Genomic DNA, 15,719 nt, shown 5'->3' with positions numbered 1-15,719 from the left:
AATCGTAATTCAGGAGCAGGAAATGCATCTGAGCCATTCAGCCCCTCCCCACTCCCTGCTGCCCATCCTGTGACTCCGATTTCTTTCTTTTTTCTTTTTTTCTTTTTTCTTTTTTGACAGGCAGAGTTAGACAGTGAGAGAGAGAGAGAGAGAGAGACAGAAAGAAAGGTCTTCCTTTTTCTGTTGGTTCACCCCCCAAGTGGCCGCTATGGCCGGTGCAATCCAGCTGGCACACTGCGCCAATCCGAAGCCAGGAGCCAGGTGCTTCCTCCTGGTCTCCCATGTGGGTGCAGGGCCCAAGCACTGGGCCATCCTCCACTGCCTTCCCGGGCCACACGGCAGAGAGCTGGACTGGAAGAGGAGCAACTGGGACTAGAATCCGGGGTGCCGGCACCACAGGCAGAGGATTAGCCAAGTGAGCCGCGGTGCCGGCCATGACTCCGATTTCTATCCACAGCATCACCAGCCTTCTGGGTGGGCAGATTCGGGTCATCATTTGCTCACAAACCTTAAGTCTGAGAAATTCTACCAACTCCATTGACTGGCGGCCTACCACACGCAAGAAGGCACTAGCAGCCCCTCCTACCGAGCTAAGCCTAAGACCCCAAAGCTAGTCAGTGACACAGCCAGCATTCAACCCGCTGACCCCAAAGCACTTCCTGGTCATGCATGACAATGACCCGGAAGCTTTTAGAAAGTGCAGCTTCCCTAACCTACTGAATCTTGGTGCCTGGGGCAGAGGCCAGGAAGTTGTATTTTTCTAACAAGTGCCCCAGGAGAAGCTGATGGGCCCCGCCCTCCCCCCCCCCCAACCCAGACTAGACCACACTGCCTCCCTGGGGAAGGGCGGCCCGAGCGGGTGACAGTAAGGGGAAGCCACGGTCACCCTCACCAGGCTCCTCCTCCTCAACCTCACAGCACCAGCTTAATCACTGGGGGCTGGCAGAGTCTGAGACAGGAAGCACTGGCGCCCCTCTCACTGAACAGTGCGCCTGTGCCAGGGACAGGCTGCGAGTCACTCAGGCGGGGCCCCAGGCTGACCATCGGCAGAGTGAGGGGCGACGGGGACACTGGGCACGTGTGTTCTGTGGCCCTCTGAAGGGGGCTGCCCCCACCCTCTGCACTCATCCTGCCTCTCTGCTCCGACACTCGAGAACAAATGCCAAGAACTGAGAGTCAAGTACCTGTCTGGTCACAGAGAGGACGGATTCAGAAGCAGAGGCATCGGCAGGCTTGACGCCGGGGCAGCCGGGGCACAGTCCCCCTCCTGAGCTGCCTCCTTCGGGGAGGATCTGGCAAGCTGGCCAGCGGCAGCGTCTGGTGAGCAGAAGGTCAGCTCACTAAGAGAGGAAGCTGACCTTCTGCTCGCTAATAATGCCACGGTCAGAGACCGGCCCTTAAGTAAGCTCGGTTCCCTCGCCTTGCTTCTAAGGTCACAGATAGGCCCCCCAAATCCTGCCAACCTGGTCATAAAAGGAAGCAGCCAGAGTGTAGACAGATCAAAACAAATCCAGCAGCACTCGTGGAAACAGCCAATCGGGTGACCACTGGCGGATGGAGACCCGGTAGCATCTTGCGTTTGACGGACAGCGCATCAGAAGTGACCTCACAGCGCCTAATCAGTTCCAGAGACGGGCTTTGTTCTCCTGGAGGCAAGGTGGAAGATCAAAGCCTTTCTTGCTAATCATCATTTAGCATTAATTACTTGCTAAGTAACCAAATCCCGCTCCAGACCGCGCACCCTGACAGCCTCAGTGAGCGCCCTTGATCTTTCAACCCAACCTGCATCCAATTGGGAGGAAGCCGACTGTGAACCTGGGAACAGGGAGACTCGGGCGGCCCAGGCAGTCAGCCGTTGCTACCTCTTCCTTTTCTGTTAACTTTTTAACCCCACCAGTCAGGAAATGCATAGACACAGCACAGGCCTCCCCTCCCCCTGCCTGCTGCCACATCTCTCCGGGTTACTGATAGAGACAGGCAGATCTGGGGGCAGCCGCCTTCCCGGCTGCAAGCTGTGTGACCCAGGGCAGACCGGCGTGCCGCTCTGAGCCCGCGGTTTCCTGGACCATGGATAGGACGCTGTCCACAACCCAGCCTCGTTGGGATGTAGGTGAATTTATTTGGGTGCAGAAACAACTGGACCACCATACATGTTTCTTTGCAATACGCACCCCACCCCCTGGACTTTTCTGGAGGCTTCTCACATAAGCCCAAGACAGAGGTCTTAGAAGAAACCAACCCGGTCTACACCCTGATCTCGGACTTCCGGCTTCCCCAACGGTGGGGAAATCAATCTCTGCTGTTTGAGGCACTTGTTTAAGTACCCTGCTAAGGCAGCTCTAGAAAATTAATGTAGTACTTCAAATGCATTTTAGAAAACATAACTAAATTGAAAAGAAAAAGACTGCACTTGGCACACCTATAATAAAAAAGACGGATGATCGGCACTGGCGGGGACGTGGCGCAGCGCCGTGGGGATGGGAACCGGTGCAGCCGTCAGCAATCCCCTGCCTAGTCTGAACACCAAAGACAGAAAAATGCACTTTCACAAAGGGGCGGGCATCTGCCAGCGCAGCTGAGACACCGCTTGGGATGTCCACGTCCCACTCCAGGGCGCCTGGGCCGGAGTTCCCACTCTGCTTCCCCCCGGCACCGCGGGGGCAGCAAGGGATGGCTCAAGACCTTGGGTGCCTGCCGTCCATGGAGTTCCAGGCTCCTGGCTTCAGGGACCCAGCCCCTGCAGGCATTTGGGGAGTGACGCAGCATTGGACGTTCTTTTTCCGTCTCTTTGCCTTTCAAGTAAACCACTTGCTTCACAAGAAGACCTGAGCGTGAATGTGTCTGTAGGTGGATGTCTGAGCTGCCTCCACCTCCGGGCTGCCGTGAATGCTGACTTATGTGTGGAGCAGGTGTGCGGCTTCGCGGCTGAGGTGTCCGTGTCCCCCAGCAGAGTGCCCGGGCTGCATCCGCGGCTCCGGCTTCAGGCTGACGCGGAGCAGCAGTGAGATGCTGAGGTGCCGGGGCTCCTCCCACCCACATGGGAGGCCTGGATTGAGCTCCCAGCTCCCATCCACAGCTCAGCCCAGTCCCAGCTGCTGTGGACACATGGGGAGTGACCAGCAGATGGGAGGCCTCTCTCTCAGATCGATCCATGAGAGATTTAAAATGACTCATGTGGGAACAACCCAGCTGCCTTTCGGTATGGGGCGGAACATTACTCAGCCACAGGCAAGAATGAAGCATGGGACAGCCGGGATGGAGCTTAAAAACATCACACTGGAGCAGGCGCTCGGCACAGGGATTGGCCTGCCAGCTGCGACACCAGTTCCCGTCTCTCAGTGCCTGGTTTCAGTCCCAGCTACTCTGCTTCCAGTCCAGCTTCCTGCTGATGCACCCTGGAAGGCAGCAGGTGATGGCCAGCACTTGAGTCCCAGCCATGGAAACCTGGATGGAGGTCCTGGCTCCTGGCTTCAGCCTGGCCCAGCTCTGGCTGCTGTGGGCATTTGGGGAATAAAACAGCGAATGGAAGATCTGTCCCCCACCCCCTTACTCTACCTTGTGCATAAATTTTAAAAACTTTAAAAACCAAGCCAAAACAACACGCTAAGTAAGTTAGATACAAAAGGACAAAATAGCACGTGATTCCACTTCAGGCAAAGCCATGAGGACAGAAAGAAGACTGGTGGTTCCCTGGGGTAGCAGGGAGGGGATGATTAACAGGGGACACTGACTACTGAGATTTCTCTTTGGGAGTGGGAGAGTGTTTCAGAACATGGTGGCAATGGTCGCACAACTCTTCATATACACTCTAAACACATGAGTGATACCTGTGCCTGAAACAGAGAGTGCTAGGGTTTGTATGTCTGACCCCAGAATTCCAGTGCCAAAAACTTGATCCCCAAAGTCCTGTGTTGATGGTTTTGAGGCAGGACCTTAGAGAGGTAAGAGGACCATGGGTCGGTGGGTTATGGGGGGAGAGTGGGCCTGTTAGAAAAGCCAGTGCGGGTGTCTCAGGAGCCCCCTCCCCACCTCAGGACCCCACAGCAAGGTCCCCACTGGGTGCAGCCCTTTGCATTTGCTGGCCTCTGGAACCATCAGAAATTTCTTCCTAAAGCACTCAACCTCAAGTAGTTGGTTACAGCAACAGAAAACGGACGAAGACAGAGGGGTAAACAGCCACAGGAAGCAGGAGGGAAAGGAAGGAAGCAGGGTGGGTGTCTGGCCTAGCATTTAAGCTGTAGCTTGGGACGCCCATATTGGCATGGGAGTGCCTGCGGTCCAGGCTCAACTCTGTTCCCCAATTTCTGGCTTCCTCATGTGCATCCTGGGGGGCAGCCGTGATGGCCCAAGTGGTTGTGTCCCTGCCACCCAGGTGGGAGACCTGGATGGAGTTCTCAGTTCCTGGCTTTGGCCGGACCCAGTCCCAGCTGTTGTGGGCATTTGGGGAGTAAATCAGAGGACGGCAGATATCTTTGTCTCTCTGTCTTTCAAAGAAATGGCTAAAAACTAAAAATGTAAAAAAAAAAGAAAAAGAAAAGGAAGAAAGAAAAAGAAGTAAGAGTAGAGGCAGGCAATCCACCTGACCACAGGGAACCGGCAAGGCATCACTTCCTCCACAATTTTCTGTGTGACCACCAGGGGGCACTGCTGGCAGGTTCCACAACTAAGCAAAACAATTCCCTCTCAAAATCAAAACTTTGCAATGACCAAATTGAGAAAATCATTCCTAACTGGGGTTCCCTGTCCCAGGAGCCCCCCCAACAAGACCAGCTGCCAACACCCACCCATCCTACAGGAGGTGTGAAAGGCGGGGGAAGCGGCCTCCAGCCACAGGCAGGCTGCCTCTTACCTTCGGAGTCTTCTTTGGCCAAGTGACCACGGGGACTCCAGTGATGGCCAGACTGGGGTCGTCATCCGCGTGCTCCTTCAGGACATTCTGTGGCCAAACAAAGGAGCCACGTTAGCCCAGGTGGAGGGGGAGGACTTCAGAGGGGGCTGGCGGTCGCACCTAAGCCAGCACAACACAGATACTCCGCAAAGTTGATGCCTGTGCCCCACCACCCACACAGCCACACAGCCAGTAGAAACCAAGTCTTTAGGGGCCCCTGCATCGCACCCAGCATCCCCCTCTCCAACCCACGTATCACCCAGCGGTCACACCGAGGACACCCAGTACTCGTCCAGCATCACAGACTTGCGTGCCACAGTCCCTCTAAGGTACACACGTCCAACTGGGCACTCAGAGACGCAAACAAATCACAAAAGCGGCCTTGCAGGTCTCGACACCTGCACAGAGCCCTGGCCCTGTCCTTCCTCCAGCCTACCGGCAATGTGTATTCTGACCCTGATGTGTGATTGTGCCTTCAAGGTGAGCCCTGGACATCAGCAGACATTTGGTCTGATTTCACCACGGACAGCATCACCTGGCCAAATGTTGCAGGAAAATGGGCTGCACCGGCCGCCTGCCCAGCTGGGCGCTGGTCTCCTACAAGGCACGTGGTGTTCCTGCTCCTTTGTGAGTGGTTCGAAGGTTCGTGAAGGGTAATTCTGACTCTCCAAATTCTGGCCTTGGATGGAGCTGGCTGACTTTAGAACCTCACCCAGCTGTCAGACACCACTAAACTGCCTGGAACTTACAGGTGAGACAGCCAAGGCTCAGAAAGGTGCAAGGGACGTGGATCCTGCGCCCAACTAGGAAGGGGCAGAGCCCTGAGCCTGCCTCTGGCCCATGACCAGCAGTACCTACACCCAGGTTCTTTTGGCACTAGACGTCCTAGCCAAGGTCACCCCAAACATGGGTTTTCTTGGCTACATCCATGGCATTCTATTAAAAACTGTGTGTAACCCATCACAGGTCTCCTCCAACCCTTGACCATGAATTTCTGGACGTTAGAAAAACATTTCTTCGGAGGCATCTCCGACCTCATTCTCCCCAACCCCCTCACCCAGGTGACTCCTTTCCCTTCTGACTGACTCCACCTGCTGTCCTGCTGCCCAGGGGACCATCTATCTGTTGCCTGATTCTTCGAGCTGTGACCATCACCTCTAACCAGCCGGAAGAACCAACTCCTTCCACTGCTCCCAAGAGGCAGCCAACAGCCCCCACGGTTAAGGTCCAAATCCTGACCCCGGCACCTAGGCAGCATTAAGTGATTGACAAATGCCCCATCCCTGAAGCCTCCACCATAACTAACCCGTGGTAAGCGTCCAGAAAGTAAAATCACACAAGTAATAGCAATGCACAAACCCCGACGAGGGACACTCTATCAAATCCCTGACCAGGACTCCCTGAAACTGAAAAGGTAACGGAAATCAGCCGTCACTGCCAGGAGGCCTTGAGAAACAGGAGAAGCACACGTGACGTGTGCACACATGTGACGTGTGCTGGGTGGGGTCCCAGGACAGACGAAGGATACTAGGTAAAAACCGAGGAAGCCGGAATACGCTGTGGGTTTTAAGGGTAATCTTCACTTTTGTGTCAGTACTGGCTCATTAACTGTAACAAATCTAGTTTGCAGGACCTGCACTGTGGCATAGCAGGTAAAGCTGCCACCTGCAGTGCTGGCATCCCATATGGGCTCCGGTTCAAGTCCCGGCTGCTCCACTTCTGATCCAGCTCTCTGCTATAGCCTGGGAAAGCAGCAGAAGATGGCCCAAGTCCTCAGGCCCCTGTACCCGTGTGGGAGACCTGGAAGAAGCTCCTGGCTCCTGGCTTTAGATGGAGACAGGTCCGGCCATTGCGGCCACCTGGGGAGCAAACTAGCGGATGGAAGACCTCTCTCTCCGTCTCTCTGTAACTCTGCCTTTCAAATAAATAAAATAAAATTTAAAAAAAAGTCTACTTTGCTAACAAAACCTGTTAATAATAATAGGGGAACACCAGGTATGAGGGATGTGAATAGGAACTCTGTGCCACCTGCTGAATTTTTCTACAAGTTTGAAACTGCTCCAAAACAAAGTCTATTAATAAAATACTTTGCAAAAAAATGCCAGACATTCATAGCAGCCACAATAAAGCAAAACAGAATGCTAAAGCTGCCATTTTTTTTTTAACTTATATGCTGCATATTTTAACAGGAATACAGGGCCAGGCCTCTGGCACAGCGGTTAAACGAGCCTGTTGGCACACTTGCATCCCCTGTTAGAGGGACTGTGTCTGGGTCCTGGTTCCACTCCTGATTCCAGTCCTGTTACTGTGCACCCTGGCAGGCAGCAGGTGACGGCTCAAGTATGGAGGTCTCCCACAGGGGTGGCAGAGACCTGGGGTGGAGTCCTTGGCTCCTGGTTCCAGCCTGGCCCAGCCTCAGTCTCAGCTGTTGTGGGCATTTGGGGAGCGGACAAGCAGAGGAGAGCCCTGTCTGTCTTTCCACCCTGAAATAAACAAATACAACCTTAGGGGCTGGCATTGTGTTGTAACCATTTAAGCTGCTGCCTACAATGCTGGCATCCCATATGGACGCTGGTTCGAGTCCCAGTTACTCTATTTCCAATCCAGCTCCCAGCTAATAGCCTGGAAAAGCAGCAGAAAATGGCCCAAGTGCTTGGGCCCTTGCACCCACATGGGAGATCTGGAAGAAGCTCTGGGCTCTTGGCTTCTGCCTGACTCAGCCCAGGTTGTTGAAACTGTTTGGGGAGTGAACCAGCAGATGGAAGATCTTTCTCTCTCTCTCTGTCTTTCCCTCTCTCTCTGTAACTCTGCCTTTCAAGTAAATACAATAAATTAAAAAAAAAATACAACCCTAAAGAGGAAACACGGCTGTCCCTCAGTTCCGGGACCTCCCACAGACAACTTCTGTGGACACTCAAGGTCCCAGCACAAAAGGGTGTAGAGTTTGCACAGCACCCCCTTACATCTTCCTGTCTGCTTTAAATCACCTCTGGATTACGTGCACAGACAACTGTCATACTGCACTGTGAAGGGGAGGACAAGACAAAAGTCTCTGCAGAGGCAGTTTATTTTGCCCAAATATTCTCATTCTGCGGTAGGTTGAGCCTGACACTCTGAAGTGCCAACTGTGCTGGCCCTGTGCAGCGCGCTGCGGCAGACACTTCACGTCCACTCTAGTATTCGAGCCCCTTCACCACCCTGCGACAGGGGCCGCTGTCGTTTCCACAGCACTGATCAAGGGAACCAGCCAGGTCCAGGCAGGTACTAAGAGGTGAGGGCCAGGCTGAGGGCCAGGCTGAGTCTGTATCAAGCCAACTCCAAACTCCGAAACCTGGGCCTGTTGATCACAGTACCACGCAGCTTGTCTTTAAAATGATGGGAGGTGCGCATCCGTAAGGGGATCGCTCACAACAGCCCCAGGACAGAAGCAACCCCGGGGCCTCCAAGGGGTGAATGGTCCACACACTGGAATGCTGCTTTTACCCCAAGAAAGGAAATCCTGACATAGACCACGATGTGGAAGAATCTTGAAGAAGTTACGCTAAGTGATACAAGCCAGACGCACACCGCACGAGCCCAATTCTATGCAGTGCCTCCGGCAGTCACATTCATAGATGGTGGGTGCCAGGGGCTGGGGATATGCAGAATGAGGGGTTAGCTGGGGTGGCTGTTTGCCAGAGCAGTTAAGTCACCACCTGGACACCCGCATCCCATAGTGGAAGGCCTGGTCTGTGTCTCTGCTCCTCCACTTCTGATCCCCCCTCCTGCTAAGGTGCACCCTGGAAGGCAGCCATACCTAGGTCCCTGCCATGCACATACGAGACCTGGATTGACCTTGCAAGCCATGGAGATCTAACTCAGCCACCAATTTCACAGAAAGCATGTCTCAGACCTTCCCCAGTCACAGAGGAGGCACATGTGCCCACAGGAGCCCAAGCATGCAGGAAATCGGGATGTCTTTTAGTGCTTTCCCCTAACAATGCCCTTGACTTTCATACCCTCTACCGCATCCCATTGTATCGGTGATTTTTTTTCTATTGAAAGGTCAGTAAGAGAGAGAGAACTTTCCAGAAAGATGCTCCATGTTCAGCCAGAACCTTTGAAGCCCCTGTCACTGATGGACGCCACGTGTTTCGAGGAGGAATCACCACTCCCCAGACTTCCTGTCCCTTTAGTCCGATCGTCATCCCTAGGCTGACACACTCAGTGCCTCCAAGAGCACGCAGTGAAGTGAAGGATGTGAAAGACTAGGGCAGCAGCGAGTGGCAGGGCCTGTGGCAAAACTGGACACCACAAGCCCTGCCTAAAGATAGCAAATGGGGGCCAGCACTGTGGCACAGTGGGTAAAGCTGCCGCTTGCAGTGCCGGCATCCCATATGAGTGCCAGTTCGAGTCCCGGCTGCTCCACTTCCAATCCAGCTCTCTGCTGTGGCCTGGGAAAGCAGTGGAAGATGGCCCAAGTCCTTGGATCCCTGCACCAGCATGGGAGACCTGGAAGAAGCTTCTGGCTCCTGGCTTTGGATAGACACAGCTCCAGCTGTTAGAGCCATTTGGGGAGTGAACCAGTGGATGGAAGACCTCTCTCTCTTTCTGCCTTTCCTTCTCTATGTAACTATGACTTTCAAATAAATAAATAAATCTTAAAAAAAAAAAAAAAAAGATAGCAAATACCACTCAGTTCCAAGCTACTCTCCTCCCAGGGGCGAGAAAGTTCCTACCAGTTCTGATTTCTCTGAAGCAACCCAAGATCAAGATTTTAAATTGAAATATCTACATTTTTAAAGGCTGTAACCAAGTGAAACTCTTTCTTTAAAAACCACTCTGAGGCCGGCGCCGTGGCTCACTAGGCTAATCCTCCGCCTTGTGGCGCCAGCACACCAGGTTCTAGTCCCGATCGGGGCACCAGATTCTGTCCCGGTTGCCCCTCTTGCAGGCCAGCCCTCTGCTGTGGCCAGGGAGTGCAGTGGAGGATGGCCCAAGTCCTTGGGCCCTGCACCCCATGGGAGACCAGAAGCACCTGGCTCCTGCCTTCGGATCAGCGCGGTGCGCCGGCCACGGTGGCCATTGGAGGGTGAACCAACGGCAAAGGAAGACCTTTCTGTCTCTCTCTCTCACTGTCCACTCTGCCTGTCAAAAAATAAAATTTAAAAAACACCACTGTGAACCAAATGCACTGTAGGTTGGTTTGCCCACAGGCCACTGGGTCACAAAAGCCTCTCTGCATGTGATTGAAGGTAGCACCCACTCGACTTGGCCTTGAGCTTTCTTCTGAACTGTCGCAAGATTTCCTGTCATTTCATTCCCAGAGCTAGAATTTCTTTAGAGGGATGGTTGGTTACAAAAAGCTATTAATTGGGGCCAGCGCAGTGGCTCACTTGGCTAATCCTCCGCCTGTGGCACCGGCATCCCATATGGGCACCAGGTTCTAGTCCTGGTTGGGGCGCTGGATTCTGTCCGGTTGCTCCTCTTCCAGTCCAGCTCTCTGCTGTGGCCTGGGAAGGCAGTGGAGGATGGCCCAAGTGCTTGGGCCCCACACCCGCATGGGAGACCAGGAGGAAGCACCTGGCTCCTGGCTTCGGACTGGTGCAGCGCCGGCCGTAGTGGCCATTTGGGGAGTAACCCACCTGAAGGAAGACCTTTCTCTCTGCCTCTCCTTCTCTCTCTGTGTAACTCTGACTTTCAAGTAAAATAAATTTTAAAAAAATCTAAAAAAAAAAAAAAAAAGCTACTACTGCCATTGAATTAGTGATTAATAAATTAACAACAATAAATAAATTTTCTAGTGACCTGGGAGACCCAGATGAAGTTTTAGGCTCCTGGTTTCAGCCTGGCCTCCCCTGGCTGTTATTGGCATTTGGGGACTGAACCAGTGGAGGGAAGTTCCCTTTCTTTTTATTTCTCTCTCTCTCTCAAGTAAATTTTTTTTAAAGTTCATGGAAAAATGGAATTAACAAATTAATTTGCTTCAAAAGTTCTTGAAATCCACAAAGTTTTTTCATAATATGTGTTTTCTGTTAACTTTTTGAAGCCTCTGTATATATTATTCCGAGGTCTCTTTGGTCCCAAAATAAACTTGTCTGTGGGCCAGTGCTGTGGTGTAATGGGTAAGGAGCCAGCATCCCATATGGGCGCCAGTTTAAGTCCCGGCTGCTCAAGTTCCAATCCAGCTCCCCACTAATGTGTCTAGAAAAGTAGTGGAAGGCCCACATCCTTGGGCTCCTGCACCCATGCTGTAGACCCGAGGGAAGCTCCTGGCTCTTTGCTTCAGTCTGGCCCAGCTCTGGCCATTGCAGGCATTTGGGGGAATGAACCAGAGAAAGGAAGCTCTGTCTCTTGTCTCTCCCTCCCTTTCTCTCTGTAACTCTGCCTTTCATAGATAGATAGATAGATAGATAGATAGATAGATAGATAGATAGATAGATAGATATTTTGTTAAAATTGTCTTTTGTTCCATTTTCCACCAAGTTCCTGCACTTCGGGAAGCTGGTATTCCCCTCTGTGGCCACCAGGGGGCACCCTGAGTCCTGTCCCTTGGGTAAGCATTTTTGTGTGAGTCAGGCAGCAGGAAAAGGGATTATTCTATTTGGAGATTTTTGCCTCTGAGAAGTAGATTGTGCTGGAGGGGAGCATTGTCGCCATGCCCTGCCTGAATTGATACTCCCTGCGGCTTCTGGAAGTGTAGATACAAGGCAGGTCTGGTAGCCAGACCAGCTCGGCCCCCTAAGGGTTACACCCACAAGCCTTCTGCCTCGGAAAGCCCAGGGCAGGTTTTCTGAGAGCTTCTGCCGGAAACTGCCCTGTGTTTGACCTAACAAGACAACCACAGACAACGGGCGGCTGCCCCTCGGCCCTCCCTCATGCCAACTTTTCTCAAAGAGTTTAATTCACTAACAATGGGTTCAGGCCCATTGCTCCTCAGTATGGGGATTACTAATTAGAAACTCCATCTACGCAGTGACTAAAAACATTACAGCTGGGACAGTAAGACAGAGGCAGGCTTCGGGATAGAAGCACCAGCTGCAGGCTGGTAAGAGACACAGGGCAGTAATGGCAGGGAGCAGCTGGGGAACCTGGCGGTCTCAGGGAACCCCCTTGCTACAGGTGAGGACCCCCGCCAAGTGTCGGTTTAACTCAGGGAGCCTCCTCGCTACAAGTGAGGACCCCTGCCAAGTGTCAGTGTAACCCAAGGCCCTCAGGACCCCTCCCTCCTTTCCAGCCCAACTGTCTTGCGGCTACAGGTGAAAACCCATCTGCAGTGGCTTGAGGTGTGTCCCCCCAAAAGTTGTGATCAAGTCTTAATCCCCAGTTACCTTACTTGGAAAAAAGGTCTTTGCAAATGTACTGAGAATCTAAGGATGTGACAGTCTGTAAATCCAACGGCTTCCGTCTTTACAAGAAAGAGAAGAGATTTGGGCAGAGACTGGAGAGAAGCAAGCACAGGCCAGGAGGCTCCAGGAGGGAAGAGGTAGGGAGGATCCTGCCCGAGGACCACGGCCTTTCCCACACTGTGAGCCTGGACTTCCGGCCTTGGAGACATCGCAGGATCAGTTCCTGTTGCTTGAAGCCATGGAGTTTGCAGTAAGTAATGTGTCAGGGCAGCCACAGGAAACTAGCAAACGCCCTTGCCATAGCACATCACGGCCAAGGCACCGCACCCCTCTCTGCTTCCCTATCTACAATGACGGGAAAGCAGCAGTGGCAGTGAGACATCTAACGCAAGGAAGGCACCTGGCACCTGGCAAAATGCCACCGAGGCCGGCCGCTGACTTCTCTGTGGCTTGTGTCTTACTTCCTGTGGGGACACCCTGCCCCGTCCTCTGTCAGCCACTGAACAGGTTCTAAGCGCAGGGAAATGTAAATGTTTATTGAGTTGGAAAGCCGATGTAGCTGTGGAACGTGTAGGGATTATTTTTGTGGTTTGGGGGCCCAGAAATAATCTTAGGCCAAAGAAAAAAAAAGTGCCCCACCTTGTTTGGCTCAAGCCACCCTTTTATCGGGTGTAGCTTTGCCCAGGTTGGAATAGATTCCTGGGCCTTCCTGCTCCTTTCCCTCCTCTTGCAGTGGTACAGGCTTCACAAGCCCCTGAACCTGACCGTAAACTGGGCTGACTCCATGCCACCTTGTCTGGAACACTGGAGACACTGTCAGCTCTAGTTTCAAGCACAAACACCACCTCCCTGGGTTCCCAGCCCCACGATGCAGGGGTCCGCACCAGTACCATCTTCCAATATCCATAAAAGCACTCAGCAGGTGATGGGTAGCACAGGGGCTTCAGCCTGACTCCAGAACTTTTCCTCTTAAAATGGAACACCTGTGTGGATAGTGCACTCTTAACTGAGGGTTCCTTCCTCTTATACTTGGAGCTTGGTGTTAAGAAAAAATAACACCTGAAAACAATGGCTCCTGTTTCTTTCATACCCATAATTCCAAGTAGTCCAGTAATTCCCTGGGGACCCATAATTCCACACAATGAGAAAGGTGGGGTCTGGTGCTATAGCATAGTGGGCTAAGCCTCCGCCTGAGGTGCTGGCGTCCCATATGGACGCTGGTTCGAGTCCTGGCTGCTCCTCCTCCAATCCAGCTCTCTGCCATGACCTCAGAAAGCAATAGAACACAGCCCAAGTCCTTAGGCTCCTGCACCAATGTGAGAGACCCAGAAGAAGCTCCTGGCTCCGGATCGGCCCAACTCCAGCTGTTTCAGTCATTTGGGGAGTAAACCAGTGGATAGAAGACCGACCTCTCTGTCTGTAACTCTACCTTTCAAATAAATAGGTAAGTCTAAAAAAAAAACTTTATTTATTTATTTTTTTAAAAGAAAGGTGGATTCCCACAGTGAGTTGTCTGACACTCTGGCAGGTGGGGGAGTGAGGAGTCATGGGAAGGAGGGTGTGGCGTGGCCTTAATTAAGGAGGGGGGCTACTGGGACCTCTCACTAAGCAGCTGCGGAATCACCCTGCAAACGGGAATTGGACAAAAAGAAAGACGCACTTCCAGCCTTGGCAGTCTCTTTCCATGCAGGCCCAGGCCCTTCACAACCTTGCAAGACACCTGGTTTTCTTCCAGTCACAACTGATTTGAAGAGGAGACCTGCCCCCAAACAGCCACAGGCCCTCCAAGCCCCCTGGGTTCTAGTTGGATCGAGATGCCTCTAGGAGGGACTCCTTCCTATCTTAGGACTTTCACCTACTGATGGAGGTTGCCAACCCAAGAGGGAGGAGATGAGATATGGGGTTGAATGTGCGCCTCCCTAAACCACGAGCACCCAGCATCAGATCGCATCAAGCAAGGATGAGGTCACACTGCATAGGCTGGGCCCATATTCAACGGCAGCACTCAGGAAGTCAGTCCCAGCGAGGAGGCAGAGACAGGAGCGACAGGGCTACCTGCCAGGAAGGCCAGGGGCTGCGGGCAACAGCTGGAGGAGACAAGGAAGGACCCTCCCCAGAGCCTGCGTGGCCTCCTGGTTCGGGGGGAGGGGGGGGTTCTGTCATTTAAGCCCGCAGTGTGTGGGACTCCATTCTGTCAGCCCCAGGAAACGAACGAGGCAGACATTACCCTGGAGGCGATCAGGGAGACAGGGGCGGGAGGATCTTAACTTCAAGATCCCCTAAATCACATGTAAAATTCTGTGTATATAAACAAATACTGGGGAAAATGGGGGAGTCCATTATTTTCCACAAACTCCCCCCAAAAAGGGTCAGCAACCTCCCCAAAATGCCAGGCTTCCATGGCACAGACCCATTCACAAGCGGAGATTTGCTTTCCAGGGAGCTCTTACCTGGCGATATCCCCTGAGCCGCAAGCCTTTGCTTTCACAGCATCTGGAAGGAACGCGCACACCTGCTGTGTGCGGGAGCTACACCTGGACAAGTGATTTTATGCACCGGCTCCCTCTGCTGGTGGTCCCTGTCAGTCTACCTGTGTGGGCCCCAGGTCTCCTCTGTTGGACCCCACTGGTCACTGAGCCCCCAGAGAGCAGGACAGTCTTAGCACTTCCATACCCTGGCACTAACACAGTGTTGCCTACGTGAATATGGACCACCAAGTGCCCAGAAGCTTGGAGCCATGAAGACACTTAGATTCAGTGTCCAACCCCGCGGGCAGCTGACGTGGGCATCAGACATCACAGAGCTCAAAGGGAGCTCCGGAGGCCCTCCTCCCAGCTCCATCATCGGCCGGCTCTGTGACACCAGACATGTGCCTTAACCTCTCTGAGCCTACTGCCTCGTTAGTTACATGCAATCAAACATCCTCCTGGTGCCTGGATAGACATCCAGGACAGTCTCTACCACGCCGACAGAACCCAGCCGCCCAATGTCACCGCACTGGCCCTGCCCTGCCATTCTCGGCTGCCCAGCCGCAGGCAGGTAGGCCCCGCTCTGGCTGGCTGGCGGCTGTACAAGCTGCTCCCAGAAAAACAAACAGATGCACACTGCAGGGAAGCTGGCCGGAACAGCAAGGCTTCCTGACCAGGAAGGAGGACTCTGTCCCCAAAACTACCGCCGGCACGGCTGCCGGACAAGTAACACTGCCGCTGGCGAGGCCTCAGGGCATCAAGTGGATGGGTAAGGGCATGTGAGCTACGTCCCAAGGAAGCTGTTTGCAAACAAATCCTCCAGGGACTGGCAATGGGCCTCGGGGTTAGGACATCAGTTGGGGCACCTAGGTTTGACAGCCGGCTCTGTCTCGTGACTTCAGCTGAGAAAGAACCTGCTGTCACCCACAAGCCAGAGTCTTCTGAGAGGTCCCTCTGCAGCTTACTGGTGGCCTCTGCTCAGACACCCTTGACAGGCTTGCATAGTCAGAAGCCACTAGGGTCCCCTCCTGACAC

General features: G+C 53.3%; 1 protein-coding gene across 14 annotated transcripts in view; it reads right to left on the bottom strand.

Annotated features, from left to right (window-relative positions):
- Positions 1-15,719, bottom strand: part of KDM2B (lysine demethylase 2B) — a 160,972-nt gene that overhangs the window by 40,695 nt on the left and 104,558 nt on the right. For all 14 annotated transcript variants that reach the window (XR_011385264.1, XM_017349528.3, XM_070066159.1 and 11 more), the window contains one exon: positions 4,850-4,936. Coding sequence is in view for 13 of the 14 variants with exons in the window: in XM_017349528.3 (XP_017205017.1) it covers positions 4,850-4,936 (87 nt within the window). In the remaining variant the exon portion in view is untranslated. The remainder of the gene's footprint in view (positions 1-4,849; positions 4,937-15,719) is intronic.

This window comes from Oryctolagus cuniculus, chromosome 21 (assembly GCF_964237555.1).
Source record: "Oryctolagus cuniculus chromosome 21, mOryCun1.1, whole genome shotgun sequence".
NCBI lineage: Eukaryota > Metazoa > Chordata > Mammalia > Lagomorpha > Leporidae > Oryctolagus > Oryctolagus cuniculus.
Note: the sequence above shows the minus strand (reverse complement) of the source record. Positions and strands in the feature narration are given on the sequence as shown.